Source organism: Zosterops lateralis, assembly GCF_965231275.1.
Source record: "Zosterops lateralis genome assembly, chromosome: 2".
NCBI lineage: Eukaryota > Metazoa > Chordata > Aves > Passeriformes > Zosteropidae > Zosterops > Zosterops lateralis.
In genome coordinates, this window is record NC_139763.1 from 91,850,477 (window position 1) to 91,877,963 (window position 27,487).

Below are 27,487 nucleotides of genomic sequence, written 5' to 3' on the forward strand. Positions count from 1 at the left end.
AGGCCCGTTTGGCTCAGCCTGTCTCCCCCACCTGCCAGGAGACAGGAGCTGGCAGAGCAGCACAGCCAGGCTCCCTCCCTCTCCCTGTGGGCAGCTGGTGAAAGAAAAGCGGGACAAGCTGAATTTCCCCGTATTTCCACTGTATTGGAGCAGCCCTGGAGGCATCTGCTGTGTTTGTTTCGGGTACGGGCTCCTCCCCAGGGTTGTTCTGTCTCCTGCGAGGAGAGGGAATGGTGCATTCTTATGCTGTTGATTTATGATCCCAATTCCCTCTCACTGTGCTCATTTTCTTTCTCAAAGTACATTCTGCAAAGCTTGAGAAAAAAACCCCACATGACAATTGAAAGCAGTTTCTACAGAAGAGTTTCCTGCAGGAATCCTGCCGTGGCCTTCAGTTTACATGCTAGGCAATGTCATGTGGAAAAGATGGCTTTACCCTGAATGGTGTCCCTTAAATCATAATAGAAGTTGAGACATTTATAGCTCAGCCTGGGCACAGCATCTGGAGTCCCCTGTCCCCTCATTGTCATGCAGAGCTGTATCCCTACAGAAGAACAAAGTGCTGCAATGCAAAGTGCTCCGTCCCTTCCCACACCTGTTGGAATACTTATCTTTTTAAAACCACATCAACTTGTACAGTGAGCCACATGCAGAATGTTTATTTTGACAGACCATCTTCAGAAATACAGCAAATGCCTCAATGGAGGAGTCTTCCTGTTCTACTGTTCTGCTGCATCAAGTTTTCCATGTCTCTCCTATTACATTGGATCTTGTGATTCATGTTATCCCCCCCTCCTTTTAACGAGGCTAAATTTGTCCAAGGTGGCCTGAGGCTACAGAGCCGATCCCTGCACAGCTTCTCCTCCCACACTGTGGAGAGTGTTTGGTTCTGTATTTCTGTATTTGCAACCTTCCCTTCCACTGACTAGTTATGAATACCATGAGAATTGTTCCAAATCCCCAGTCCCTAACGGGATCATCCTCACAGAGCCCTAACCAAAACTGCTCATCCCTCTTTGACTCCTGCCAGAAGTTGCAGCACTTACAGAGGCTGCCCGACCCCAGCAGTCCCCTGGTGCCCCTGGTTCAGTGACCTGGAGACCAGCAGTGATTTGGTGCAGCTCTTTTTCCTCTCTCCAGCTGTTATTTACTCCCCACTGGAATACAGGAGTATCCAGACTTCTTTCTCCTCCCTCTCCTCTCCCTGTAAATTCCTTTCCCTGTACCCTGCCCCAGCCTAACCCACGAAACAAAGACCCGACGCAGAATTTTTACAGGAATGCATTAATGAGCACCATTTTTGACCAGCTGGTAGTTCGTGTTAGGAGAGGCACTATGGTCGAGATTAGCCAAACCACACCTGAGCTTTACAGACCCAGCACAAGGAAAAGATCATCCACAGGGAGAAATGAAGGAAGCAGGGAGAGATCAGCAGAGAGATGAGCACTGTAGCACTGGGGGCCAGTACCGCTGTTGGCTGTGTAAGCTGTAGCCATCAATGAACGAGCATTTTGGGTGTGGTGCTGTGGGTGTGCCCGCCCTTCCAAAATGCGCTGGTTGGTGTAAATGTCCCTTTATGCGCTAAGGCCGCAGCCCTGGGGAGTTCTCACTCGTGAGTGCTGGAGGGCTGAACGAGCCTTGAGCTCTGTGACAGATGCACTGCGCTTGTCTGAGGCCGCTGCTTCCCGACATCCGGAGCTGGAGCACCCTCGAGCCTGCAAACACGGCAAAGCCAGCACACGGCAAAGCCAGCAGCATCCTCTCTCTGCAGCCCTCGGAGCTGGAGAGCCACAGTGATTACCATTGTGCCAAGGAAAATAAGATTCTTTCCAGAACTGCTCTTTGCAGTGATAAAAAGCAAGGAGTGGTCAGCCTGAAGAGAAACATTTCTGGACAATGCATCATTCCCACCATGCCCGTGCCATCCGTGCTGCTATCACCTAGGTTTGTCTGCCTGCTCGTCAGAAACCACCCTGCTGAGGTCAGGGGCACCTTTTCTTTCTCCAAGGACTAATGATGTGAAAAAACGGTGCAAAATCTGACAGTTTTTGTTCAGCTCCAATGCTTTATCAATAGCAGTGCTAATGCAGAAAGCCACTGGGCCTTACACCACTAAGGAAATCAGTGGGACACAATTGTCTGTGGATGGCCTCAACTCAAGATTTCCCATTTATCGAGTATTTTTTCATTTAATCTTATTGAAGCAAGGAAATACCACCAAAAGCCCAGGTACAGATTTTTATTAGTCTGTGCCAGGAAAACAAACAAGGAGTGCTAACACTGCTTTCTCACTCAAGCTTCTCTAAATAATCAGAAGAGAAAAATCAGCTAATAGAATCCAAAGCAAGTTGGGGAGGGAGTGGAGGGAGCTGCCACGCCAAAATGTATACAGAATGGTTCCACAACAACACTGCTGGCAGGCAGCAGGAGGGACAGCCCAAGGGAGAGGGAGGCTTTTCCTTTCAGGGTGTCCTGAAAAAAATAAATATAATGTGCTTCCCTTTCCCTCACCATGCTCTGAACTCAAATTGCAGAGGGGAAGGGAAACTCACCTCACTCATCTTCTGTCCTAGGAGGCTGTGGGATTGCTGTGGGATCCTTGTGGAAGTCTTGTCCAAGTTCATCTGCAACTGTGGCAGGCTGAGTGCTGTCAGCTGCACTTGGTCCAGCAGCTGTCCCGCTCGGAGCTGTGCTGGCTGTCCCAGCAGGAGAATCCTCCTTTCTCTTGGTGGCAGATGCCTCCTGGTGCAGTGCCAGATCAGCCAGAGCCCTCTCTGTGCCCTCGTGGATGATCCGATGAGCAGCGTAGATGTGTTTTCTTTGGGACAACCTCACTGGGCATAAAAAGAGGTAAGGCTTTTACATGGAAATGTACAGCAAAATGTTCTCTGCAGGAGAGAAGGGAGGAATAGTTTTCAGCAATCCTGCTGTGGAAAAGTCTGTCTCAGGAAAAAAAATCATGCCCTTCTAACTTTGGCTGAAAGTGTTCTACTGCCACCTAATAGCAGCAACCAACTTTGCATTTCACTTTGAAGACGGCCCCCAGAGTGGGAATCACAGCCAAAGTGTTCTCCTTTCCAGCTTTGGGAAGAACTGCCCAGGATAAATTATCAGGCTTTAAAATAACTTCGCCTTCAGTGTCTGTTAATTGCAGCGAGCCTCTGAAAGAATCAAGCTGAAATCTGCCATCTCCTGTGCCAGGATTTGACCTGCACTGAGAAACTCTTACTGAGTTCAAAGTAAGACTTGGAGCCACAAATGACATGTGAAGTCACCTGCCTACCTTATCACCTCCCCTCAGCTACTGCAGGATTGCCTCCTTTCATCCAAAGTCATTTGTATGTATTTCCAACCCACCTCCTGGGAAATAATTACCCAAGCCTAAGTGTTCACCCTCCAGCTCTCTTTATTGCTCTTCACTATTCTTTGTTCCCCCTTTCCCTCTTCTTTATTTCAGTCGCGGGGATTGAAGTACTGTGTGCCCTATGGAGGGTGTGAGGAATGATGCAGGAACCAAGGGTGGCTCTCATCCTGACACTTCCCTACAGAAGTCCAAGACTTCGGCCTGTTTCAAGGCTGAGCTGCACTTAGACTGTGAATGTGAGGCACTGGTGTCCTGCACGCTGGCACACAGTTCTGCTGTCCCTGTCTCAGTCACTCAGCGTTACCAACCCACCCTGTTTATGTTTATCCATCTCCCAGGTCCACTTTGTCAACAATGAATGCAACTGGATCTCACTTGCACTTGAAAAGCTGACCTTCACCAGCCAGCTTTCGTTCCCAGGAGAGGTTTCTCTACCCAAGGCATTTTGGCTTCAATTGTGTTTGCATCAACTACATCAACTATACTGGGAATACTCCCCTGGAACTGCTGCAGTCCCTTTCTCCATCCACAGTGAATTCCATCTAAAGGACAGTGTGGTGAAATTGGAGAGTGACTGTCCTTATCCAAGTGAGTTGTTTGTTTTTTTTTTTTCATATCAAGACAGTGACTTCCACTGAGGTTCAGAATCAAGGTGCAGAGGTTCTTCAGGGTGAGCCAGTATTGGATAATCCTTGCTTTTATGCATCAAAATAAAACAAAATGAGGAGGAAAAAAAATCCCAAACCAGATAATAGCAAAACAGAGGTGTTTAAGGGGAAGCTAAAACGTAGGCAAAGACAGAACCTGCAGGCCCTCAAATCTTTGTTCTACAAATGGATTTGCTCCTTTGACAGGCCAGACAACTGTGCTCTTAGATCACTTCCTGATAGTTTCAAGGAAAGTAAATGCTCAAGCATGGGCCAGGTTGCTAAAACACAGTTTTGTAATGAATAATTTGGCTCACTATAGGGAAGGCTTTAAAAGCCATCACATAAATGCAAAACACCGATGTGTTTATGAGATCTAATGCCATTCTTTGACACTATTTCCTTTGGATTTCATTGGAATAGTTAGTGATTCTGAAAGTATCACTGTGCAGGAGGTTTACAGCAGGGTGTGTTCATCAGAGTGTACATCTGGTAGAATGCAACTGTCTTAAGTGAATGGAACCCCCTCCACCCCATGCAGCAATAGCAGAAGAGAGTATGAGCCAGGTCTCTTCCTGATATTTGATTTCTGCCGTCACAAGAATATTGTGAAAGAAAGAAATTTCTCCTGATCACATTTGAAGGAGCTCTCTTACTTGCCTACTGCTCTATTTCACCAGCATCCACTTTAATTTTTAATTGGATCTAGCTCTGCTTTCTAGGCAAACTCACTATAACTATCACAGATTCTGAAGATTTTCTTCCGTTGTTTAGGAGTGCTTCTGAGGTGCTTTGTTCATTAGCTGCTGCTGCATTTAAGCCCAGTATGTATTTTGAGCCCTGATGTATGTCCTCAGTGTGTCCAGAATCCTAAGCCATCTCCGGGTCTTCTTTCTGCTTTCCTTTCTGAGACCAGAAACAGGCCAACCTGTGTGTGTTAGTGCCTGAGCTGTAGGCTTCACTGACTACAATTACATCACCTGCTCTGGAAGGCTGGCAGAAGCAGTGCTGGAGTGAAGGGAGCTGATTTAAGCTTATGCAGAACTGCCAGCTGCGTAACAGGTCCTGTTGTTGTGACAATACACAAGCCAGGAAGAAGAAAGTTTGCACAATTCAGAGACCACAAAATGGGTACTCAGGGTTTGTGTTTTCATTCACAAAGCAATGAAAGAGGCAATGAACTAAGTGCCTTTGTTCTCAAGGCAGAGAAGTGCACTGCGGCAAGGACCCCTTCAAGCTCTATTGTGATGCAATTGCTTTGCTTAGGTCATATTCACTTTCTGTGGGTGACTGGTTTAGTCACGGTCTTCCACCTGTGCTGGTCAGTGGAAACATCCCAGTTAGGAATAGCCGCTTATTCATGACATTACTTAGTAACACACAGGTTTCCAGTGTCTTCCCCTCTGTATTTTGAACAGATGTCATTCCTTTTTTGTTAAACAGAAACATCCTTTACAACTGCAAGGTTTTCTCCTTTCAAGACGATGCTACTACAGCCAACCTTAAAACTTTATCTTTACCTCTCATTTTCAGGCAACTGAGGAGGAGAGGGAAGCACAGGAAAGTGTATAACCTTCCTTCCATGTATGACATATATTTAAGTAATTTGCTTGTAAAATCTTCCACAGTTTAAAAAATTGCCATATAATAACACAATTCACAGCTGCGCTACTTAAAGATTTTTACCAGTTTGTTTCTGAATGTGCAATGGGCTGCTTTTTTCATGCAGTTTTATTGTTGCAGATACACCAAATTTATCATAGTAAACCAGGTTGGAAGATACTGCAAAGATTATTTGATCCAACCTTTCTTGGCAAAAGCACAGGCCAGACCTTACAGCAGGTCTGAATTTTAGCCACCATTTAAAAAGACTAAAGCTCATGAGAAACTGGTGAAAAAAGGGTGAAAGAGCTTAACTTTCTACCTGCAGAGTGCCAAAAAGGAATCAGAGGGAACTGAGACAACTCTTGGCTGCATCATTCCTTTCAAGGAGCTAGAATAAGGAGAGTGAACTAGTACACAAAGTTACCAGACTCCTTACCTCTTTCTCTCATAAAGCTTTTCTCAGCTTCTGGGATCAGGAAATTATAAACCAGCTCTGCTACAATCTCTTCTGACTGTAGGCGAGTTCGACTACAGGACAGATGCACAGTGGTATTAGTATTTTAGTTTTCTCTCCAGACCACCTCTGCAAAAACATGTCTCCCTTGTAAATATCCTCACTCTTTCCAAGGGAGTGTATTGTCATGGCAGCAGTTGTCAGCTGGGTCTCTGTCCTACAGATAGATGACACTGTGACTATTCCCCTTTGCACTGCCAATGTGTTTAATGGTGCCTTGGAAAGCAGGATCGCCCTGCATTCCTTATCCTCGGAGGTACTGAGAAACTCAGTTTCCTCTGATGACAAACTGAGTTAGACACACAGATATCACTGAGGATCTATGTCTTTGTCAATTTAGTCTTTGGTCCATTGCTGAGTTTGCTAAATTCTTCCCTTTTGTGACTCTGCACTTGGCTGGCCCCCATGCTCTTTTCCATGCCAGTGTTTGGTGGGTTCCCAGTTGGCCCAGGGGCTGCATGCATTATCTACGCTTCATTCCCCCAAGGATTCCAAAGTCCTGCTTGTATTCATCTAGATAAAAAATACACAGCTGCTCTACCATAGGAGAGTCACTGTGGCATTGGGATTTTTATGGCTCAATTCCAAAAAAAGAGCACAGAAAGTGAACCGGGGGTTTGGCAGGTCCTAAAATGTATTCACTGCTGATGCCCCAGGCAAACACAGACCGCGGTGTTCTCAACAACTTACTTTACTCCAAGTGCCTTGTCAGGCAGCCATCAATATGAGTGACCTCCATGGAAATTGGCAGTTCCTTAAAGAACAGCCACCCCAGAATGAAAAGCTGTGTATAGCTGTATCTTTTAGGATCTCTTTCAAATGAATTTTCTGTAGTAGTGTAAATAAATGAAAAGATCGGTATGAATGGCTATTGCTTTAGGCAGTTCCCAGATGCACTTAAAGCTCAGTCACAGCCTCACACTGGTGTGGAGAAATCTAAAAAGGGTGATTCACAGATCACACAAGTGATTTGCAAAGGGAACCTGGCACACGCTGTATGGAAATAAGGCTCTGATGGATTTATATGTGTGTAGCAGGTAGGAACAGCGTGGTTCCCATACAGCAGCCACACTAATGAAGAGACCAACGAGCAGCATTGCCCTGCCCTTCCCATGGTTGGGATGATGCACACAGCCACAGATGCACATGGCCAGGCAGGTTCTAAACTGCTGTGAACAGCCCCTCAGGTGCTGTTTAATAACCTACCGACTTTCCATTTCGTAAGCAATGTCATTGATTTCTATAGCCCTTTTCTGAATCTCTTCCCTGGCTTGCTCTTCAGCTGTCCTCTCCATGCTACTCAGGATAATATCTTCCAAGTAGGTGTCAATAGTTCTGTCCTGAACATTCACCACCTAGAACAAAACACCAAGATATTATTCCTCTGCCTATTGCTATGCCAGGAGCATAGTGGAAGATTTCCAGAGAAGCATGAACAACAGATTTTCACAAGACTCTTTGTTTCAGGCAGCCCAACCTGAGATTTGTTTTCAGAGATGCTTTCTATAAAAATTCATTTGCTAGTAATTCTTTCTGAGAACTGATTGAACAATTGCAGGTGAGAGAAAACCAATTCACAGATGCAATTCCAGTGCAGCAGGTTAGTCCTGTGAATGCAATGACAGTTGTTCCCTCAGTTCTCACGGTCCCCTGAGCAACAATTGCCAATTAATAATCATGGGTATTGACTTCAGGAAATAAATCAGCTTTCATTCAAGCAAACCCTGAAAGATAAAGTTCCATCAAGCCAGTCAAAAACCAAGATAAAATTATTGTTTTCCTTATAAAGGTTGTAGAGCTGAGATTCTAGAAATGGGTGTTTTCCTTTTGCTAATCTGAAGGGGATAAGTTTATGGCACCTTGGCCTTACTGCTCACCACTCAGAAATACAGAAAAGATGAGAAACTAAAATTAAAACAAACAAACAAACAAACAAAAACAACAACAACAACAAAAAAAAACAACCCATAAAAACATGATGCCAGACCCTTTTGGTATTAACCACCTCCCAAGTTTGAAAATTATTGGTTTAGTCAATTAGACTCCCACTCATATCTTTCAACAGGGAGAAATATACTTCATGCAATCAAGAGCTAGGAAATAGGAAGAGGGCTATAGAATAGTAATGGAATATGGTAATTCAGTGGTTTTTTTTCTTGATTTCAAAGTTATTTTATCTATTATCAATATTTCAAAATAAATGTTCTGCTTCTTGTTATTTACAGTCCACTTGGGCCTGGGGTGGAGGCAAAATCTTTCTACACCCTTGGTTAAAGGCATCCTTCCTGGAAAAGCATCTAATAGTTCTACTGGGCAAAACAAGTGCTGACAAAACATTATCCCTAGAGATGATCTAGGTACATCTGTTCTCCATAGGTGTTTACTGGAGAAATTAAGAAACCTAAACCCATTCATGACAGGCCTAACAAGACTGTCTGTAGGGGTATTCAGATCATCCTTAGTTTAATGGGCATGACTCTGAGGAAGGAATCACCCTCTCTTTACTAAGCTTTCCCCCTCAGTTTTAGAACTAACCATCACCAAAGTCAGCGCTGAAGCAGCTCCCATGCATCTGGATCTGCCCACGATGAGGCAGCTCCTACAAACTGCTACAGTCCCAGCAGTCTCCCTCTCTTGCCTGTTTGAAAAGCTCATCCTCCTCCTCCCGCCGGTCCTCTTCCAGCTGCCGCCGTCCGGCCTCCTCTGCTTCCCGCATCCGCCTCTGTCTCTCAGCCAGCATGACCAAAGCGTGGATCTTCTGCTCCTCTTGCAGCCTCACCAGCTCTTTGGACAGAAAATCAAGGATGTTCCCCAGTGTCCTTCCTTCTATCGTGGCCAAGTCTCTCTCCAGTGCTGACAGCTTTCAAATGAAAAATGCAAAGGATTGTGTTACAAACCCCAGGAACGTTGTACGGAGTCCCGGGACTACCACAGGCATGTGAGACAGCTCTGCTGCATCCACTCAGACCAGCCATGGGACAGTCCCAGGAGTTTGGCACTCTTCATATGTTACGAGTACCTGCAGCTTCAGGCATTGAACCTAAAATTTTACAAGTTACTAACTGCTGACAAATTCAAATTGACAGTAATTATATTAAGTTTGCAGAAGTGCAAACTAAACCTCAAAATTCTGGGTAATGGAAAATCATAAAGGCTGTGACAGAGCTGAGACAAGATTCCAGGTGTTCAGCATTACTGTGCCATTCACTCCTTGTTCCAAGCACATCCTGTTTTATGGGCTGGGTATGTGTGATTGCACTACAGAAAGAGACAAGATCTATGGGGAGTTCATTATCTCCAGAATGGACTCTGAAGCCACAGGCCTTGGCAGGAGGCAATGTCTGGAACTGGCTGGGATGCTGTGTTCTGTTGAAATAAACAGGCAATTACAGACTAGACCTAAACATAAAAGTTGAAGTGGAGCTGAAATATCCCAGAGAAGTAATAATAAATCAGCTTTCCAATACAGCTGTGCCATTTGCTCAGGCAGTGTTTCAAAGGAAGTGGGATTGTCAATGTTGCACACATCTAGAAGTGACAGCACTTAGCCCACAGGTGTTTCAGATGGAAGATGGTGATGCAGTAATTGCACCACCCCACAGGGAGGGATAACATGGAACTAAAGTGCTCCCTTCCTCTTCATTGCTCCAGGTGCTGTATATAAAACTGATGTGAAATGGAGGAAAACAACTCAGGAACACTCTTGTGTTAGATTTTTGTTATATATGAGTCAAAAATTTTCAGCTCCTCATCTTTGACTGTTTTATGTGGAGTTTCCATCCTCTTTTGGCAGGAAGCATTTCTTTTATGCCGAAATGGTCAAAAACCTGAAAAAAACCTGTGACCACCCACCCTACAGAACTGAGAGTCATCAGTGAGTTTCTGAAATAGCCACACATGTATCCTGCACATGCATTCCAGAGAGTTTTATGCATTCCAGAGAGTTTTGAAGTTCAAAATGTTTGAAAACCTGAGCTTTAGACTGTGAACCTTCAGAGACAGTTAAAAAAACAAAACAAAAAAACCAAAAAAACCCAAAAAACAAACAAAAAAAACCAACCAAACAAAAAAACACAAAAAAAACCCAAAAACCAAACCAAACCAAACAAAAAAAACCAAACAAACAAACAAAAAAAAACCGAAAAAAAAAAAAAAAACAAAACCAAAAAAACAACAACAACAAAAAAACCCAAAAAAACCAAAAAAACCCACCCCATGAATAGAGGAGGCCAATACCAGCAGAGGGGGATAGTGGCTCTCCAAAAAGGAAATTCTGAGATCAGAGGTCAATATCTTTACCATTTGCTCTCTCTACTCCTCTGTGAATGTCATTATAGTGTTTGAACTGCTTTCTCCTTCACTCTCACCTGGGCTTCCAGAAGTAGCAGAGCACTGCAAGTTTCTAATGCCTAAGGCTTTTATTTTTCTCTTAATTCCTCACTAGAAATATTCTGTATTCCTGCATTCCACACTTGGGCTTCTTGTGCATGAGGGAGTATCTAGAAATGCTAAATGTAAATGATGAAACACAGTCACCTGGTTCAACTTCTGAGATCCAAGGGGAAATTTTGTTGCTGCCCAACCAGCAGGAAACAGTGGTCTGGCTTCATCTCCACAGAACAACTGGCCAGTGGATGCTGTTATTGTAATATGGAAGCTGCCAAATTGCCTCCCAGATGGTCATTGAAAAAACAGCAGAGTAGTAAAACGACAAAAAAACTTGTAGGAATGTGATAGATACTGTATTCTCTGAAATGTAGTGAACTCTAGACAAAATTTCTTTATGATCCACTCCTGACCAGCATCTGCCATTTCATTTACTTTGCTCAGGAATGTTGTGGCACTGTAAGGAAAGAGGATGGGAATTTGCATCCCTGGCTCTCACTAGGTCCCTTGCAAAGAAAGGAGCCCAAAATTTGCTCTGCATACAGTGGCAGGTACCTCAATGTGTCACCATTCTATAGTCCTATAAGTCTTGAGCCCAGCAGGATTTACAAAATAAGTTGGCTTTGGCTTCTTTTGTGAGGTTTTATCTGTGAGGAGGAGCCTGAGGGTGCCAAGCTAGAAAAGAACAGGGAAATGACAGAGCAGTAACAAACACTCAGGAAAACATCTGACAGATGTGAGTGACAAGCACGTATTGTGATACTGGGTCACAGTAGCAGTCAAATGGATTGAAATGTGGGAAGACTGAGGGTCATCTGACTGCAGTTTGTTCAAAGCTCTGTAAATATAAATAAGTGCTCTGTCTGCAAACAAAGCAAGCACAGCCTGCATAGCAGCTGTGGTCAGGGTGCCTCAGTCTGTTTCTGAGATTCCCCAGAGTCTCCAGAGCAGTGAGAGAGCAATTTTAGCCCCTCAGGCATTCAGTGCTCGGCCTGTGCTAGGAGAGCTTTATTGCTATTGGGGTGCCTTCTGTGTTGTGGGTAATAGAAAACAACAAAAAAATTAAATGTAAAAGCATTGTGGTACTGCAAGCACATAGTGTCTGGTCAGGACAGAGCTGTGAATCAACCTGCCCATCTCTGCAAGCAAACCTGGTGCATTTGTGCGTCCTGCTGTCGCTGTAAGGACAGTGTCTTTTGCTTCTCTGCCTCCAAGAGCAGCTGTCCCTCCTCCTGCAGCGCGTGAGTGGTGCGCAGCTCTTGGATCAGATCCATGCGCTTCTCCTTCCCTTCAAACATCTTTAAAACAAAGGTAAACAACTGAGCATATTAAATGGAGAGCACAGAGCAACATGTTTTTGCCAGCAGAGCACACCCTTTTTCTCCAAGTTGCAAGGTCAGCTGTTACCAAGACCTAGTTCTCTGTACCAAATTTGTGGTTGCATTTAGGCAAACGCTACAGCTGTCAGGTAAATCTGCTACTTTTTTTTTTTCTTTCTTTCTTTAAATTATTATTCTGTTTGGCTTTACCCAAACTCAAACCACCGGAATGTGGAACAACACCATCTATGTTAAAAGGGTAATAGTCTTCTACACATCCTGTTATATCAACTTCCATGTCAAAGCTTGACAGTGTTATAACACCTCCTGTCCTCTGACCTTCGTTTTGAGGGATCCCAGCAACAGCCCAAAGCCATAAACTGGTGGGGAGGCTGCTGAAACTGCTGCCATCCCTGTTATGGGGTTTTGTGGCCCAGCCCTCCCTGACACTGTTTTACTTTCAATCCCACTCTCTTCCAACAGGACTTCCAAGAGCAACAAAAGATTACTCAACCCTCCTTGTGTCATTCTCCAACTGAGTAAAAGATTTCTGATCCAGCAGTAGCTGGAACAAGATTCCTAAAATGGTGGGACATTTCAGGCTCTGAAAATCAGCAATCCTTCAGGGGCCTCAACCATCCTTCTCACAGATCATCACACAACTGGAGAACACTTGGGAAATCTATAATCCACCTCAAGCTGCTTTCATGATATCGTATTTTTTACTAAAGCTCAGGGCCCTGCATGGGAACACTTCAAAACATTAAATAGTTACTGCAAGAGAGAGTATCAATTGTACTCTTTGTGGACATGAAAACAAACCTTCAGGACTGGTCCGATCACAAGTGACAGACTTGCTTAATACAAAGCCCACAAGGCATGGCTACTGAATTAATTTTTAATTACACCCCCTTCTATTCCCCTGGAAGCAGAATGATGGGTCCTGCACACCACGGTGATAAGGCTTCAGTTGCTCCTCATCTGGGATCCAGCTCACCACCAGTGGAAACCAGAAAGATGGTATGAAATACAAGCTGCCCTGCTGGGATGTGGGAGGTTTCTTGTGCTGGGACCTTGGCACAACCATGGCTAAAGGTACTCATGGTCTAGATCTAGTCTAGAATTTGCCTTTTGAGTGATTCTGCTATGAAGAGCCTCGCTACCCCTGATTAATGCTGTGGAAGAAAACTGCAAACACCCTTTGCAACCAGTCATTCCCACAATCATTCTGAGGACTGACATAAACAAAGAGACAGAATACCATGTTCTGAAGAGCCCTGCCTCGGAGCAACTTCTGCAGACAGATCACTGCTAGGTCTATTTCCTCTTCCTCCTGCCAAAGCATAACAAATATCCACACAATAATTAAGTATTTCTTTGGAGACTGAGATTTCTGTAGATTATCTGCCTAACTATTAAACAGTCTAACTCATATCCTGTAAATTGGTTGTTTCTGAACACCACTCTTCTAATTTCTAGGGAAAGGAAGGTAAGAGTAACATGTATTTCCATGTTTTACAAGGGATGGGGAAGAAAGGTTGTATAACTAGATTCTGTTTGAGATTTTACAGGGTCTTTAGAGATAAGAACCTAGAGATTAGGAGATGCTGATGGAGAAAATTACTGTATGCATTTTAAGAACTATTGGTAGCTTTGACTGAATCTAAGTTTGCAAAATGAGCATCAGCTACATTAATTTAACCGGTCAAGACACTAAGAGGACAGAATATGTCCAAGACAGCTGTTAACCATAAAAAGGGGTTTTAAATTAAAACAGAACATATACAATTTTTCTTTTGATATTTATTCCAGTGGTGATCTTTATTGGAGTAACTTAGTAAATTTAAGACTCAGAAAGTGATAGTTTGGCAGTAAAAACCACAGTCCATTGTGATTTGTCTCTTTGAGAACTTCACTGGTGTAGCATTGAAAGAATGATGGGGCATGGTAGGAAAGGGAACATGACCACAGAAGGTAAAAAAAAAAGGCTCATTTTACAGAGAGGAAGTAGACAAAGCACAGATGGCAGCATTTTTTCTAGGTGAGGGGTTTTCTAGTTTGGAGTTGACAGTAGGAAAAGGAAAAAGTCCATTGGGTGCCTGGGAATGATAAAAAAATCTTAAAATTATAAGCATTTTTTTTAATAAAGAACCTATGAGGTCTGCATTGACATGTGGTATTTAAGAAGTGCTGGAAAAACAGGGAAGAGTGTGGGATGAGAGAAGTTGTGTGGGCTTGAATCTTAGTTATCTGTTTTTTCTTAGGTGTTGAAGATTGAGTTTTCCAAATGCAAAAGGAAGTATTCCTGCCTTTCCACACCAGCACCCAGGAGGAGCAAAGCAGAACTAGCGAGAGGACTTGTGATTTGGTATGTTCTTCTTTGGAAAGAAGGGATGAATTTCCAGTCCTGGAGAGCTAAACTCTACCACATCACCTGGCTACAGTGTGAAATGCCTTCAGGACAGTTTTGGAAATGGTGATGGCTCACATACTGGTAAGCCAAACTGCTTGGTGTGATATTAACTAAGATTAGGTTTGAATTTTTATGAGGAGCATTTTTCTGTACTTCTGTTTTTGAATACTGCAAATGATGCCTTAGCAAGTGTAATCATCAGCTTGTCCATCTGCCTGCTACAGACCAGCAGGAAAGAACGAGGGGAGATGAAAAGCCTATCATGCCCTGCAGGAAAAAAGAAAAAATAAGGATATAGAAGAATGTAGGAGATGGCTGCAAACTAGAGGAGGCTGGAAGAAAGTCATAAAGTAATGAAGGAATTCAGAGGTGCTCTGTGAGTTTGTTTGTGGCTTTTAAGTCCATTAGAATGACTGGGGGAGAGAAGCTGAGGATGCTTGCAGTAGTGCTCCCATTCTCTCCACTTTCTTCTGGCACAGTTTCTTTCCAAGATCCTCAGTTCCAGTGGGAAGCACTTAGCAGTTGGTACTCCTATGCATGTGTGGCAGGAAGAGAAGCATTAACAACAGAGAAGAGCCTTGTTTTCACTGCTCTTCACAGCCTGGTAGGAGAAACCTCACTTGGATTTGGCAAGGGAGGAGATAGTGCCGCTCTTCAGTGGCTCAGGTGTCCTGATTTTACAGATGGAACTTCACTGGAGAGCTTCATCCTTTATGTGTTCACACATAAAGATTCTTGAAAATAAACCAAACGTTGACAAAATTCACGAAGATGGAATTATATTGTATTGGAATTATTTTAAAAAACCCCAACTATAATCTGTAAAAACACTCAAGAATGACTACAAGTGCTAGAAAAACTTTTCTGATTTCTTTACATGTTACCTCAAATTGCTTACAAATCTGCCAAACTAGTAAACCTAAACAGTGTAAACCCACCACTGCAACACAGTATCTAATGCTCAGAAATTGGTAAAGCTGTGGAAAGCTCTCCCCAAGGAGATAAGAAATTCTTGTTCCAGTCATCTTAAAATAGACTGCATAAAACATAGAATATCATACTGCACAAAGGAACACAGCAGCATGGATGATTTAGTAAGACTTTCTCTCTTCACTTTCATGGTTGTGTGACTCTTAAATTCACAAGTTTAAATGATAATTCTGTCTGATTGTTAGTACATCATGAAAATGGTGTTAGTAAGAAGACAAAACAGTCCACTGGGGCAACCAGCTCTTAAGTATGTTACTTTAAGTAAGGAAAGGAAGTTGCAGCTCCCCTAAAAAGTAATTTTTTTCCTACAGTATATCACAGCCCCCATGACACATCATTACTGCTATTTCAATCTCTGCAGGAGAATCATTATCTGTGAACTGGTGCATGCTCATCAAACACTGCATCCTGCATGATGACAAGAGCTTCACTCCAGAAAATTAATGAAGTGCATGCTCAGTGCTAAGCAGCCAATGTCTCTCTGACTTCAGTAAGTCTAAACTTAATTGCCTCACTGGATTATGATAGTGTTGTCAGATCAGAAGATTGGAAGCTACTGAATAATAATGATAATAATAATAATGAAGAAGATGATGATGCCTTTTTGTTCCCCAAGAACCAGGGAATAGCATGTCTACTAATTTCCATCTTTACAGAATAAAGTTCACTTAAGGATTTGGCCAACAGATACTATAAATTATTTTCAGATCTTTGACTGCTAATATCCTTATAGAATAGAGACTAAGAGAGTCTTAAGAAATAATGTCTATTTTTAACGTAGATGCACACAAAAAAGATAAAGCTTCCTCCTTTCATTCCCTGGGCATTCCTTTAACAACTGTGTAGGACACAATCATGGATCAACAGGAAAAAAAAGTGCTAAAACCAGCTCACTTACAATTGATGGTTTTTCCAGGATTAGAGTGGGTGGCTTAGGAACAGAGCTTTCTACTTTTTCACAGACAGGGGGAGGCTTCTTTGGCTCCTTGAGTTTATTCTTCTTCTCCAGTATTGCCTGCAAAAGACATCCAATTTAATAAGAATATGGGTAGATAGAATAACATAACAAGGCCAGTCCTCTAAACCTGACTGCTGCTGACCACACTGACTACAGGGAGCTGAAAGCTTCGCAGGCTTGTGGTTTCTGTCTCTTACTGCACATCAACTGAAAAACTAGGTATGGTCAGTAGATGAGGCTATTGGTTGGTCAGAAGACATTGATGGGAATGTCCAAATCATATGTAAGAAGGAAGCAGAAGTTATTTTACTCTATTTACTAATAAGTCATCAGCACTCGTGAGTCACCTAAAATGAATTTTAAATGGGTATGAACTTCATCTCTAATTCTCAAGTAATTAATTCTCTAAGAATTCTGTAATTCTTTGCCTTTAATGATAGGTGATGCTTGTTACTGTGGTTCAGAAACTTTGTGCAGTTGGGAGATTTTATGAAGAGGTCACTTGAAGAGGGTACTGTCACTGTTCTGTGACAGTGAAATGTCTTTGTATGATAGACTATTACTGCACAAGATTGAACCAAATGACCACTTCCTAGCCAAATATGTTTTGGAACTCTGCTCTGCTCATCTACAACTGCCCAGCTGCCCAGTGGCACCCACAGCAACTGTACAGGTGGACTGGGGGCAAAAGAGAAACTATCTTGTCCAAAAACTTTCTTCTACCAAGAAAATGCAAAAGCCCCTTAATGTGGGTCTATCTTGCTTGCAGTTGATTGGTGGCAGATACCACACTTTGTCAATAGACTATAGTGGAAGTGCCACCACAGCCTCAGCTCTTTCAAGACATTTTCAAACTGTTTAAAAAGCCCAAGTCCTGCCAATTTCCCACTGCCAGCCCCTCAGAACTAGATATTCAGATAAGCATTTCCAACTGCATGACAATGCTTGCCTGCTGCAGGACATCACACTTTGGCTTGCAAAGAAAGGGAAAGGAGTATATTCATTTAAAGCTCCTTCAAAACTACAATCCTACCACTTCTGGGTTGGATCTTTAGTCATTATTATTGAAAGACCATATTCCAGCAAGAGGAAGTGTGCCTTCTCCCTTTTTCACTCTCTCTCTTTGAAACGTTCAAACACAGTATTTCAACAGGGAGGGAAATCAAAAGAAAAACTTCAGAAAAAAGTTCAATGCTGAATTTATCTCTCCAGTAACAGGAAGCTGATGGCATTTGCACAGAATTTAATTGTGAAACTAATGAAGTCTTGAAAGTTCAGTGGTCATTGTACAAAAACCCTTCTTGCGTGTAGGATCTGATCTTTTAGGTCAGGATAATGAATTGCTCCAGAAAAGGAGAGAGGTTTCTAGGTGGAGGGGATAAAATACTTCATTACTGAAAGCTTCTTAAATGGTCCATGTTAATAATGCAAGAATCAGAGCCTATAAACTGCTTTTCAGCCATGTGAAACGGTTATAGCTCAAAAATGTTGAGAGATTTTCTGACCTGTGTTTTGTATGTGAAGACCTTAGGGCTGTCTAGCATGAAGATTATAACAGTGCTGGGTATGATTTATAAGGAGATTTGCATGGCAGGGCAAGGGAAGCAAAAAGAAAAAGCTGCTGTAGTTGTGACTCTTTTGAAAACAATGGCTGCTATGTTTATTAGTACAATCTCGCATTCATAAGAATTTTTCTAATAAAATGGTGGCCTCCAAAAATGTTTCCTGCTAACCAGAATAACAAAATATAACCAGACTAGCAACTTTTAAAGACAGAAAAATCTATGATTAATTTGGACAAGAGGGAATCTTTATTAATGTAGATTTGAGATACATTGCAGTTCTTAGAAGTGGCTTTATGTTTTCATGTCAGCGCTATCTAATGCCTGTCTGGCTATCTTTACCAAGTTAAAAAAAATACTTACCATTTGCTTTCTTTTATCTGATGCTTTAAATCATTTTAATATTTTAATATAGGAAAATAAAAAATAGGGCTTTTGCCTTAACTGGTTCTGCCTAGCTTAACAAATTCTCATTTTTGGAAACGGGGAGACCAGGACTCAAGAATCACTACAAAAATACTTGCTTTTAAAAGATAAAAGTGCTAAATTTCTGAGCAACATGCACCAAATGTTACTGCCTACATATCATACTCCAATTTTCCTGGCACAGACTACATTCCTTTATTCAGGTGGTAGGTTCAGAATCAAGGTCGGATCTGATTGGATTGGACAGTGAAAGAACATAAGTTATCTTTTTTCCATCCTCCTGGCAAATGCAGTGAACAGCAAATGACACTCATGTTTTTCACCACACACCTTGGCTTCTCAGCCACCTTCTGAGAGAAGCAAAACTCTTGACAGGATAATGGCTTAAGAAGCAACTCTCCATTCAAAGAAATAATTTAATCCATTCTTTAGATTCCTCCCTGATCATCTCTGTGATCTTCTCCATTCCACAAGATCCTAGGTGTATTTATTTTTGTGTACAGCACAAAGTATACAGTCATGGTTCTCCTTCTTCCTTTTTGCTCACAAATGATACTTGTGGGATTACAGGATCACAGAATCAGTAAGGTTGGAAAAGATCTCTGAAATCATCGAGTCCAACCTATGACTGAACACCACCTTGGCAACCAGACCACGGCACAGAGTCTTTTTCATGTCCAGTCTTTCTCTAAACACCTCCAGGGATCATGACTCCACCAGCTCCCTGAGCAACCCATTCCAAAGTCTAATCTCTGAAGAAATTCCCCCTAATTCCAATCTCAACCTCCCCTGGTACAGTTTAAAACTGTGCCCTCTTGTCCTGTCACTAGTTGCCTGGGAGAAGAGGACAACCTCCACCTGGCTACAGCCTCCTTTCAGGTAGGATCATTGAGGACAGGCTGCCAACCTGCTCAGCAGTGCAGCACGGCTGCTGCATCTTGGCTGATCAAGACTGACATAAAAGCTCTCAGAGCCTGTCTGAGCATGAGCCAGCTAACACTGTGTGGAGATCTGTTCTTGAAGAAATAACTACTTAAACAGCTTTTCCTATGCTTTGAAGTTGGCAGAAATTTTCTCCAGAGACATTCTTGGCCCCTCTACTTCTCTACCTCTTTCCAGCAACCAGATAAAGGAAAGCAGACATGGTGAGAATTGCACTTAATGCTGAGGTGAGAAGTTTCTGGTTCTTACTTCACCTTGATCCAACACTTTGAAACCACCTGACACTTCACCAGAGCATAGAGGGTCTCCCTAAAGTCATGCATTGTTATGCACTGGGATGTCTTCTACTACCTCCCCCTGGATGTATTCACTTACCTAGTTGCATTTATTCCCTGCAGTAATTATCTGTATTGGCATGTTATGCCGTTTATGCCTTGGATTTTCATACTAGGGTGGCTATATAATGGCTCACTTGCATTCCTTAAAGCACTGTTATCTGTGCTGGCTAGGAACTATCTTTCACTGTCCTTTTACTGATCTGGCATAAGATAAAGAGTTTTGTTTTTACTGTAAATTTTGGGTCACTCATGTTTCTGCCATGTTCTCTTATTTTAGAGAATTATTCAAAGAGTGTACTCTACTCTACACTACTGAGTGTACATAATACCTCTGCAAAAGGTTTCAGAATGGTCCTAAAAAAAGTCTGCTTCTAAAATCACTTCTTTTTGGCTTAGTTTCATGTCTGAAAAAAGCAGCTCTCATTCTTAGGAGGACACAGATTCTTTTTGTAGTTACTTGGATTATTGCTTATCCCTTCTAAAAAGCTTTAAGCTTAGGAATACCCTCAATAAGGCAAACAAAAAGGAATATAATGAGGAGAACTCATCCATCTTCCCTCATGTTTGGCCAGAGAAGCAAGCATTGGAAACTTCCTTTATTAAAACTAATTACTTCTGAGGCCAATATCTAGCATTCCTCCTCTATTTGTCATTTGCTTCCAGATAATCCAGGAAAAAAACCCAAAAAACCTCATTATAGAGCTAGCTCTCCATGTACTTTCTGAATTTTCTAGGATTCCACTTTATTTCTAGGATTAAGGGAGAGAATTTATAGATTAAGTGTGCTAGGATAGCACTAAAATAAAGCTTTAGAATAGAAGACTGATCTGGCTACTCAGCTATAGAAATGAGGCAAAGCAACACAATACCCTTGTTAGATGATCCCTAATTACCTGCTTTAAACTTCTTTTCTACTGTGTGTGATGGGAGGTTTGTTGGCACAATTGGGACTGCTTATTCCAAGTGGTCAGAGAGCTCCTCTCAGGGAGAATTCTCCTAAATTCTATTAATGCAAGTACTCTGCATGCTTTACTGCTCTGTTTTTGACAGCTCCAGCAGCATTTGAGGTGGACCTGTCAGCAAGGCTCTGCTAAGGCAGAACATGCTATAGCCATCAAACTTCAGAAGCAAAAGCCTCTGATGGGAGAAGTGACCAAGAACAGCACCACAGAGCTCAAGCTCTAATTAGGGCAGTCATTTCTTGATTCTCTGAACAGAAAGTTTCCTTAAATCTAACAGTGGCTGAGGCAGTGTGGGTGTTTCACAGTGTCAGTACTTTCTGCTTGTCTGGACCAACCAGTCTGGTGTCTGTTTCTGTATATCTAAAAGCAGCAGTTAAATTTTGCACAATGGATTTATTTTATCACTTTTGCCTGCAAAGGAAATGGTTTGTGATTTTAAAAGAATATACATTTGGCATTTTTGTGGTAGGAAAATGAGTATTACTTATGTTAGCCTCCCAGTTGCTATAAATCAATGCAGACCAAGTGATCTACACTGATTTAAGAAAGAAAATGTGCAGAAAATGTCTGCATTTGTTCTGCATTCCATCTTCCTCTGTCCACCAGTTTTTCTTTGAAGAGACATTACTGTGTTGAGCAGCCAGCATTCAGCTGCTCTCACTTCTTTGTGGCCACAGTTTGGACACTTCACCACTATCTTTCAAACCATGAGGAGTATTTTAAACAAACAGAATACAATTGCTGTAACTGGAATTCAGCTCCAAAATCTTGGACTAACATTCTGCTGACAATGAGCACTCAAGATTTTCTTTGAAATTTTTTCTTTCTGGACAATAATGAGATGCAATATTTAATCTTTACAAGATCCAGCAGAATTTAAATTTGAGATATTATGATTGATTTTTCATAGCAAGATTTCAATTTAAAATTCAGCAATAACAGGTTACTGTCTGCTTTGAAATTAGTATTACAGTACACTAAACCAAAAGAGCTATACATACATATATACATATATATATATAAATATATATAATATATAATATATATATATACATATAAGGATGTAAGCAAAACTTGCCAAGCTTTACAAATTAGAGTCACTATTTTCCAAAGATACAGCAGCCAGCCAAGAATTCCTGATTTTACATGAAGGTAACCCTCAACGGCATCACAAGAAGTGTACTTAAAAGTACATATAATTTACAAATATTGTGATTGCAGATGCAAATGAGGCACTTCTTTCCTTGGTGGTTAATTGCATACACAGACACCTCATCTGCATGAACAGTTGTGATAAATTAAGATATGCAAAATGCTATTAGCATGTTTGCAAATCGGATGCCATTCTTAGGGAACAACAGTGACATGGATCCACCATGGTGACCTGATTTTATGAGTGGGGTCATTTTAATCATGCTTTGCTGCAGATGTTTTTCCAACACATACTTAAAATGTACTTTTTAAATACTACACAAAATTTTTAGAATATAAATCCAGATTTGCTTTCTTTAATTATTGGAAGCTTGACAGTGTAGCCAGTAGTGTATTATAAAAGGGAGCAATGAGAATGAGAAAAGGGTGAGAATTTCAAATTGACATAATATGTTCCAATCCAAATACCTGGTTTGTATGAAGACAGATTTGTTTGTGCTTGTTTTCTATAGGATTGGAGCAGAACCAGGAGTGTGAGAGCACTGATGGGCTGAGTATCAGAGCAGTACTGGTCAAGGCTACAACAGTCTGCATGTTTGATCCATTCTGTCCTAGAAGCTGTTTTACAGAACAAGAATTCAGCACAGAAAATTGTGAAGAAGCTTACACATCTTCCCAATTTGCATATATGAGCAGTTCAAAACTAAGAGGAACTGACATGCTGCTGGATGCAGCTTCATACCTGGTGAACTTGTGCTAGGACTGCCTCTAGTCTTCCTGACTTTCTAATATAGCCACTCTCACTGATAGTGCATGTAGGTTTTGAAATTTTATTCTTGATCTGTGAGACAGAATGCTGGAGAGATTCTTCCAGTTCACACAATCCTAAGATTATAATATGAAGAAAGATTATAATATGTACAAGGATTTTAATACAAACAGTGATTAAGTAATGCAGCAATGGGGGGAGAAACTTGAATTTGTTAGTATCTCAAGTAAGTATCTCCCACAGCTAAGTCTTCCAAAATGCCTTACCTGCAAAGGTGTTAAGATAGAAGTTTTTTACCACATAGTAGTCAGAATTGTCGTCTGGGAAAAAACCAAATCGAGACAAAGGGGCGTATGCTTGTGATGAAAAGTCATTATACTCTTTGATAATATCTCGTCTCTCCAGCTTTCCCATACAATTCTTCCTTTTAGCTATCAGTTTCCTGAGCACTGAAAAGGAAATCCAAATGTGAGATGGTTCACACAAACAGTTCTATAAAAGCTCTATGTTTGTACATTCACAAGAGCTTTAGCTAGATAAAATAAAAACATGACAGACCAAAGGCTGGCCGTGCACACCAATATTGTGGATGCAACTTATTTTCTTTTGAATAGATGGTAACCTTGTGAAAATAGAAATGGCTTGTCTGAAAACTGTCTCATACCCCTCCCTTCTGTCTTTCAGACTTACTCAATGCACAGTCATGCTGAATCTTTCTCATTTTCTCTTGTTTAGCCTTCTGATAATTTTGCCACTGGTTTTTCAAGCGCACGGCATTCAGCTTCTTCCGATTCTCCTCTCGCCTCTGCTGCAGCGCCTTAAAGACTTCCACTCGAACCTTCTGCAACCTGCAAGGACAGAAAAGGTCAGGCAGTATTGAGCGTTCTCTGCAGTGTTCTGTGCAATGCTGTCACCATCAAATCCTACATACCTTTACAAATAGCTCATATTGCATATCTCATATTCAATCTTTCATTTTAAAATAGCAGTTAAGCACTGATAAAATGTATTGTGGTAGATTAAATTTAAGAAAAACATCCCAAAATCAGGGTATTTTCACAGAAATAGAAGGCTTGTTGTACCCTTGAGCCAATCCCCTAAACCTTCTTGCTCCTCCTGTATTCAGCCAATAATTAAAAGAAATAAAAGAGTATAAATGAACTCCTACTTATCTATTTCCTCTTCTCTATAGGCCCACTCCTTTCTTTCCATAGCCTCCATCATCTTCAACCTCTTTGCAGTGTTTGCGGGACTGTCCATGGGCGGCAGAGCTGCTTCCCAAGCGCGCTTTTCCCGGATGCGGTCAATGATCTCCATCTCGGCTTGTCCTGCTGGCAGTCCCCGACCTTACAGGGACAAGAAGCATTAGCTCTTTGGGAGATTGGCAAATCCTATGAATAGTCACCACCCAAAAGTATGAGAGGGCTGGATGGGCACAGGCCCATGTGTTAAACACACGCAGAACTGTCGAAAGCCAGAAGGAAATACTTTACAGCCAGTGAGATTCTACAGTGTGAGGCATGTAGGATCTGCAGGTGCTACAGCTCAGTGCACATTAACACTGGCACTTCATTCTTCTACTGCAGGCTGCAAAGGGAGAAAAGCTTTTCTAGGAAGATACTTTCTGAGAATGAGCACTTTCTTTGGCATGTGCAGTGTCCATCATTGTTACAGGTGAGACACTGGGAGATGAGGATCACAGGTATATTCCGGGGCAACAGTCTTCACACTGTTTTTTTTAAACAGTATTCAACTCAGAGCAGCTGAAGAACAGTGGGTAAATGGAAAAACTGCTCCTAGTTCACATTTGTGAAACATGACTTTTTTTATATTGAATGGTCTTCAAAACTCTTCACGAAATGCCCCAGAACAGCACCATTAAGTAAGGAAACATCATACTTATTTTAGAAACAGATAAAATAATTGCCCCAAATGCACACAAAAAAGGGCTGCCAAAGCTGGCAATAGACTTGAAACTTGACATTGAAAAGAAAAGAACTTCCTGCTAAAGAGGAAACATGATTATTACAATTCATCCTTATTTTGCAACTCACCCCAAGTGAGTGTAGCAAGTGCCAGAATTTCAGGGACTGAGCCACTGCGAACTATATATTGAGGGGAATAGGGATCTGTCTGTGCTTCACCATCCCTGTAATCTGTCTGTATCTCCAGAGTTCGGAACATGAGGCCAAAGACCCAGCTGTCTTCTGCATGTCCTGGCTGGATGTGTGGCTCTGTCCTAAAAAGAGGTGCAAATGGAAGAAAACTGATCACATCCATGAAAAAAACCTCCAAACAAACCAGAAACACGTCAGTCAAAGGTAGGAGTCTTAAATGGTTTCAGTTTATCTTAACAATACTCCCATTGATGTTAACTCCATTGTCTTTAGTAAAAGCAGACTGAGGCTTCACTGAGTCTGAAACACCCTCCTTGAATAAATAATCCAGAAATCTTCTTGTTTCAGCTCGCATGATTATTACATACAAATCTTCCCTACGTATCCATTCTAAAGCATTGCCTTTAACAGACACAAAATCGTTGAAGTTACATGAGGTAGGACTGCTTCAATTTAGTTTACATGTTTCTCTTTCCAACAATTCCAGAATAAAATAAATAAATAAATAAATAAATAGATAAATAAATAAATAAATAATTCTGATATAAGCATGTGCAATTTCCACTGACTCTACTAGGAACTGAACTTGATCCTTGCTGAAAACCACAGTAGACTGCATCATGGATGCTCTACATCTCTGAGCAGCATTGCACTATCACAGTGATTGTAACAAAGTATCAGAATATTGCTCTACTAAAGAATCTTCTTTGCAATTGTATCATCTCTAGAATCCAGAGACACTGAGCTTTCTACCTCAAGCCTCACAGTCTTAACACACTAAAGGCACGTCCTTTATTCACAAAGCACTACTTATATACAGCAAGCAAATTCTGAAACAGTCCATCACCTGTTTCCTCTAGAACTCTCAATGATGAGAACAGCACCTTACCTCTTAACAAGCTCTTCCTGTCAGTACATTATGAAAAAGAGTGGTCACCAGGTAAATAGTTTCCTGATCTTTTTCTGGTGAGATGTTACCCAACACAACAGTAATTCTCCACAAGTCACTACTTACTCTGTCTTTGTATGAGCAACATCTTCTGGGACACCTGCTGGAGGCAGTTTAGAAGAGCTGAGAGGTCTGAAAAGAGAGAACGAAAGTAAGACGACAAGGATGAGCCTAAAAGATCATTATGGTTCACAAAAACTGCAGTCCACTAAATTCAATGGAGTTAATACTGATTTTCCACAATTGTGGTTCTGTTAGTTGCATGTTTAAGAATTGTGGCCTAAATAGTAAAGAACTCTTTCATAGCTAAGAGGAACAGAGGAAGTTTCACCAGTAGGACTGAGTGTTATTCTTAAGTGAAAGCAGAAAGTGGAGTTACAAAACAATTATTAAAGATAGTTTTGAGTGTGTTTCCCAACTTTTGTGTTTCACTAATTAGCCTAATTTTTTCTCTTCACTTTCACTTTTTTGAAAGAGTTGTGGGTTTTTTTAATAACTGCTTGAAATCCTGAAATTCATTCCTACAATCAGCTGATAAGCTGGTTTGGACTTACCTAATTTTATTTTTTTCTTTTTTGCAATATTTTATGAGGTATCTTGAAAGCTATATGGGGTCAACTTCATATTAATAATTCTTTCCTAGGCATTCTTATAGTCTGCATACTGCAGTTCTTGGGAGACTTTGAAGCTTAATTTCATAGTGCAGAAGATAACAACATCTTTGTTCTTTTAAAACTGTTGACAAGTGAGCCATAATAGACTTCAACTTATTAAACTTGGCTTTTTTTTTTTTTTTTTATATTTAAAGTGGACATAGTGGCTGCTGAGTAAAATAGTGAATGCAATTCAAAGTGTATGCGACTAAGTCAAGGATGTTTATATGGTAGCTGTTGGTTCAGATCTTGAGTCCATTGCTGACCTGCAGTCTTTCTGGAAGGAGCAGAGCAGTCCTGCAGTAGGGGACATGGATGAAAAGTTAATCAAGGCTTCCCTTTGCTCCCTTTCTGCTCCTGGCAGAAACTAGAAGTTAAAAGGTTCCTTCTTAAGAAAACATCTTTCTAGGGGTCTGGAGAACCACACTGGCTTTGTAAATATCTTCTTCCTTTGTACAGGATGATCTACAGCCCAAAGCTTTCTTATTAAGAATGTCTGATATATTTGCTTATATGGTAACTCATAACTGAAAATTCTGTCATGGCGTGAATTTAAAAAGACCTTGTGTTTTAAGATCTGATTACTATTAAAATTTTCCATATCAGTGATCAAAGAACTGAGAGAATACAGAAAAAATAATGCTCTGGCCTTTACTTAGGTGCTGTTTAAACTGCAGAGAAACAAGCTGAACCCTATCTCACATCAGTTCATTCCTTACTTTCCAAAATATTTGTAGCGATTCCTTCCATCAACTTCAGGATCTTCATACACAATCCGAGGTATCTGAGGAGAAGGCTGACCTCTGAAAGCCAAAATACAGGATATCATTTAGGAAGTACGTTCAGAGCAGTTATCTTTTTCCTTATGCCTTTTTTTTCTCTCTCTCCCCTCTGGCTGCACTATCCAACATGCACACTACAAATTCCCCCCAAGCCTAGCACTTGTACAAGCAATTTTATCTTGTTTTTTTTTCATATTTACCTATGTAACAAAATAGTTTGACACTTTATGTGTCTTTCCCACTATGTGTGGTCAAGAAATGGTTTTTGCTGCCTTTATTAAAACTTTCTTAGCTTGTTATGAAAAAGATTAACCAATTGTACATGATTGACTTTGTAAAGGAAACTACTTTTATTCGAAGTTGGGAGAGCAAGCTTATTATCTTAAGAGTGAAACACTTTCCAAGTATGTGCAAAGATGTAGAATGAGCAAAGGATATATCTTTACCTTTGAAAAGCAGGTAAAGATATTTTGAGCAAATGTTTAAAAATTTAGAATCAGCAATTTCAATTTGAGTTCTCCAGTAAAGGAGAAAAATTAGGACAATCGTGGGAATGCTTCAAAATCTATGCTGGAACAACCATATCTTTTGCAAGGACACTTCATTTTTTCCCCATTTTAAATTTAAATTAGGCAGACT

The 27,487-nt window shown here is 41.2% G+C and overlaps 1 protein-coding gene across 2 annotated transcripts in view; it reads right to left on the minus strand.

Annotated features, from left to right (window-relative positions):
• Positions 1-2,277: 2,277 nt before the first annotated feature.
• CFAP91 (cilia and flagella associated protein 91) overlaps positions 2,278-27,487 on the minus strand; it is a 29,746-nt gene continuing 4,536 nt past the window's right edge. For both annotated transcript variants that reach the window (XM_083855182.1, XM_083855183.1), the window contains 15 exons: positions 26,786-26,869; positions 25,480-25,545; positions 24,402-24,586; positions 23,516-23,693; positions 23,038-23,195; positions 22,614-22,796; positions 22,321-22,463; positions 16,137-16,253; positions 13,097-13,168; positions 11,668-11,814; positions 8,769-8,990; positions 7,337-7,485; positions 6,053-6,144; positions 2,553-2,834; positions 2,278-2,472 (listed from right to left, as the gene is read on the minus strand). In XM_083855182.1, coding sequence (XP_083711308.1) covers positions 2,554-2,834; positions 6,053-6,144; positions 7,337-7,485; positions 8,769-8,990; positions 11,668-11,814; positions 13,097-13,168; positions 16,137-16,253; positions 22,321-22,463; positions 22,614-22,796; positions 23,038-23,195; positions 23,516-23,693; positions 24,402-24,586; positions 25,480-25,545; positions 26,786-26,869 — 2,077 coding nt within the window. In that variant the 3' untranslated portion in view covers positions 2,278-2,472; position 2,553. The remainder of the gene's footprint in view (positions 2,473-2,552; positions 2,835-6,052; positions 6,145-7,336; positions 7,486-8,768; positions 8,991-11,667; positions 11,815-13,096; positions 13,169-16,136; positions 16,254-22,320; positions 22,464-22,613; positions 22,797-23,037; positions 23,196-23,515; positions 23,694-24,401; positions 24,587-25,479; positions 25,546-26,785; positions 26,870-27,487) is intronic.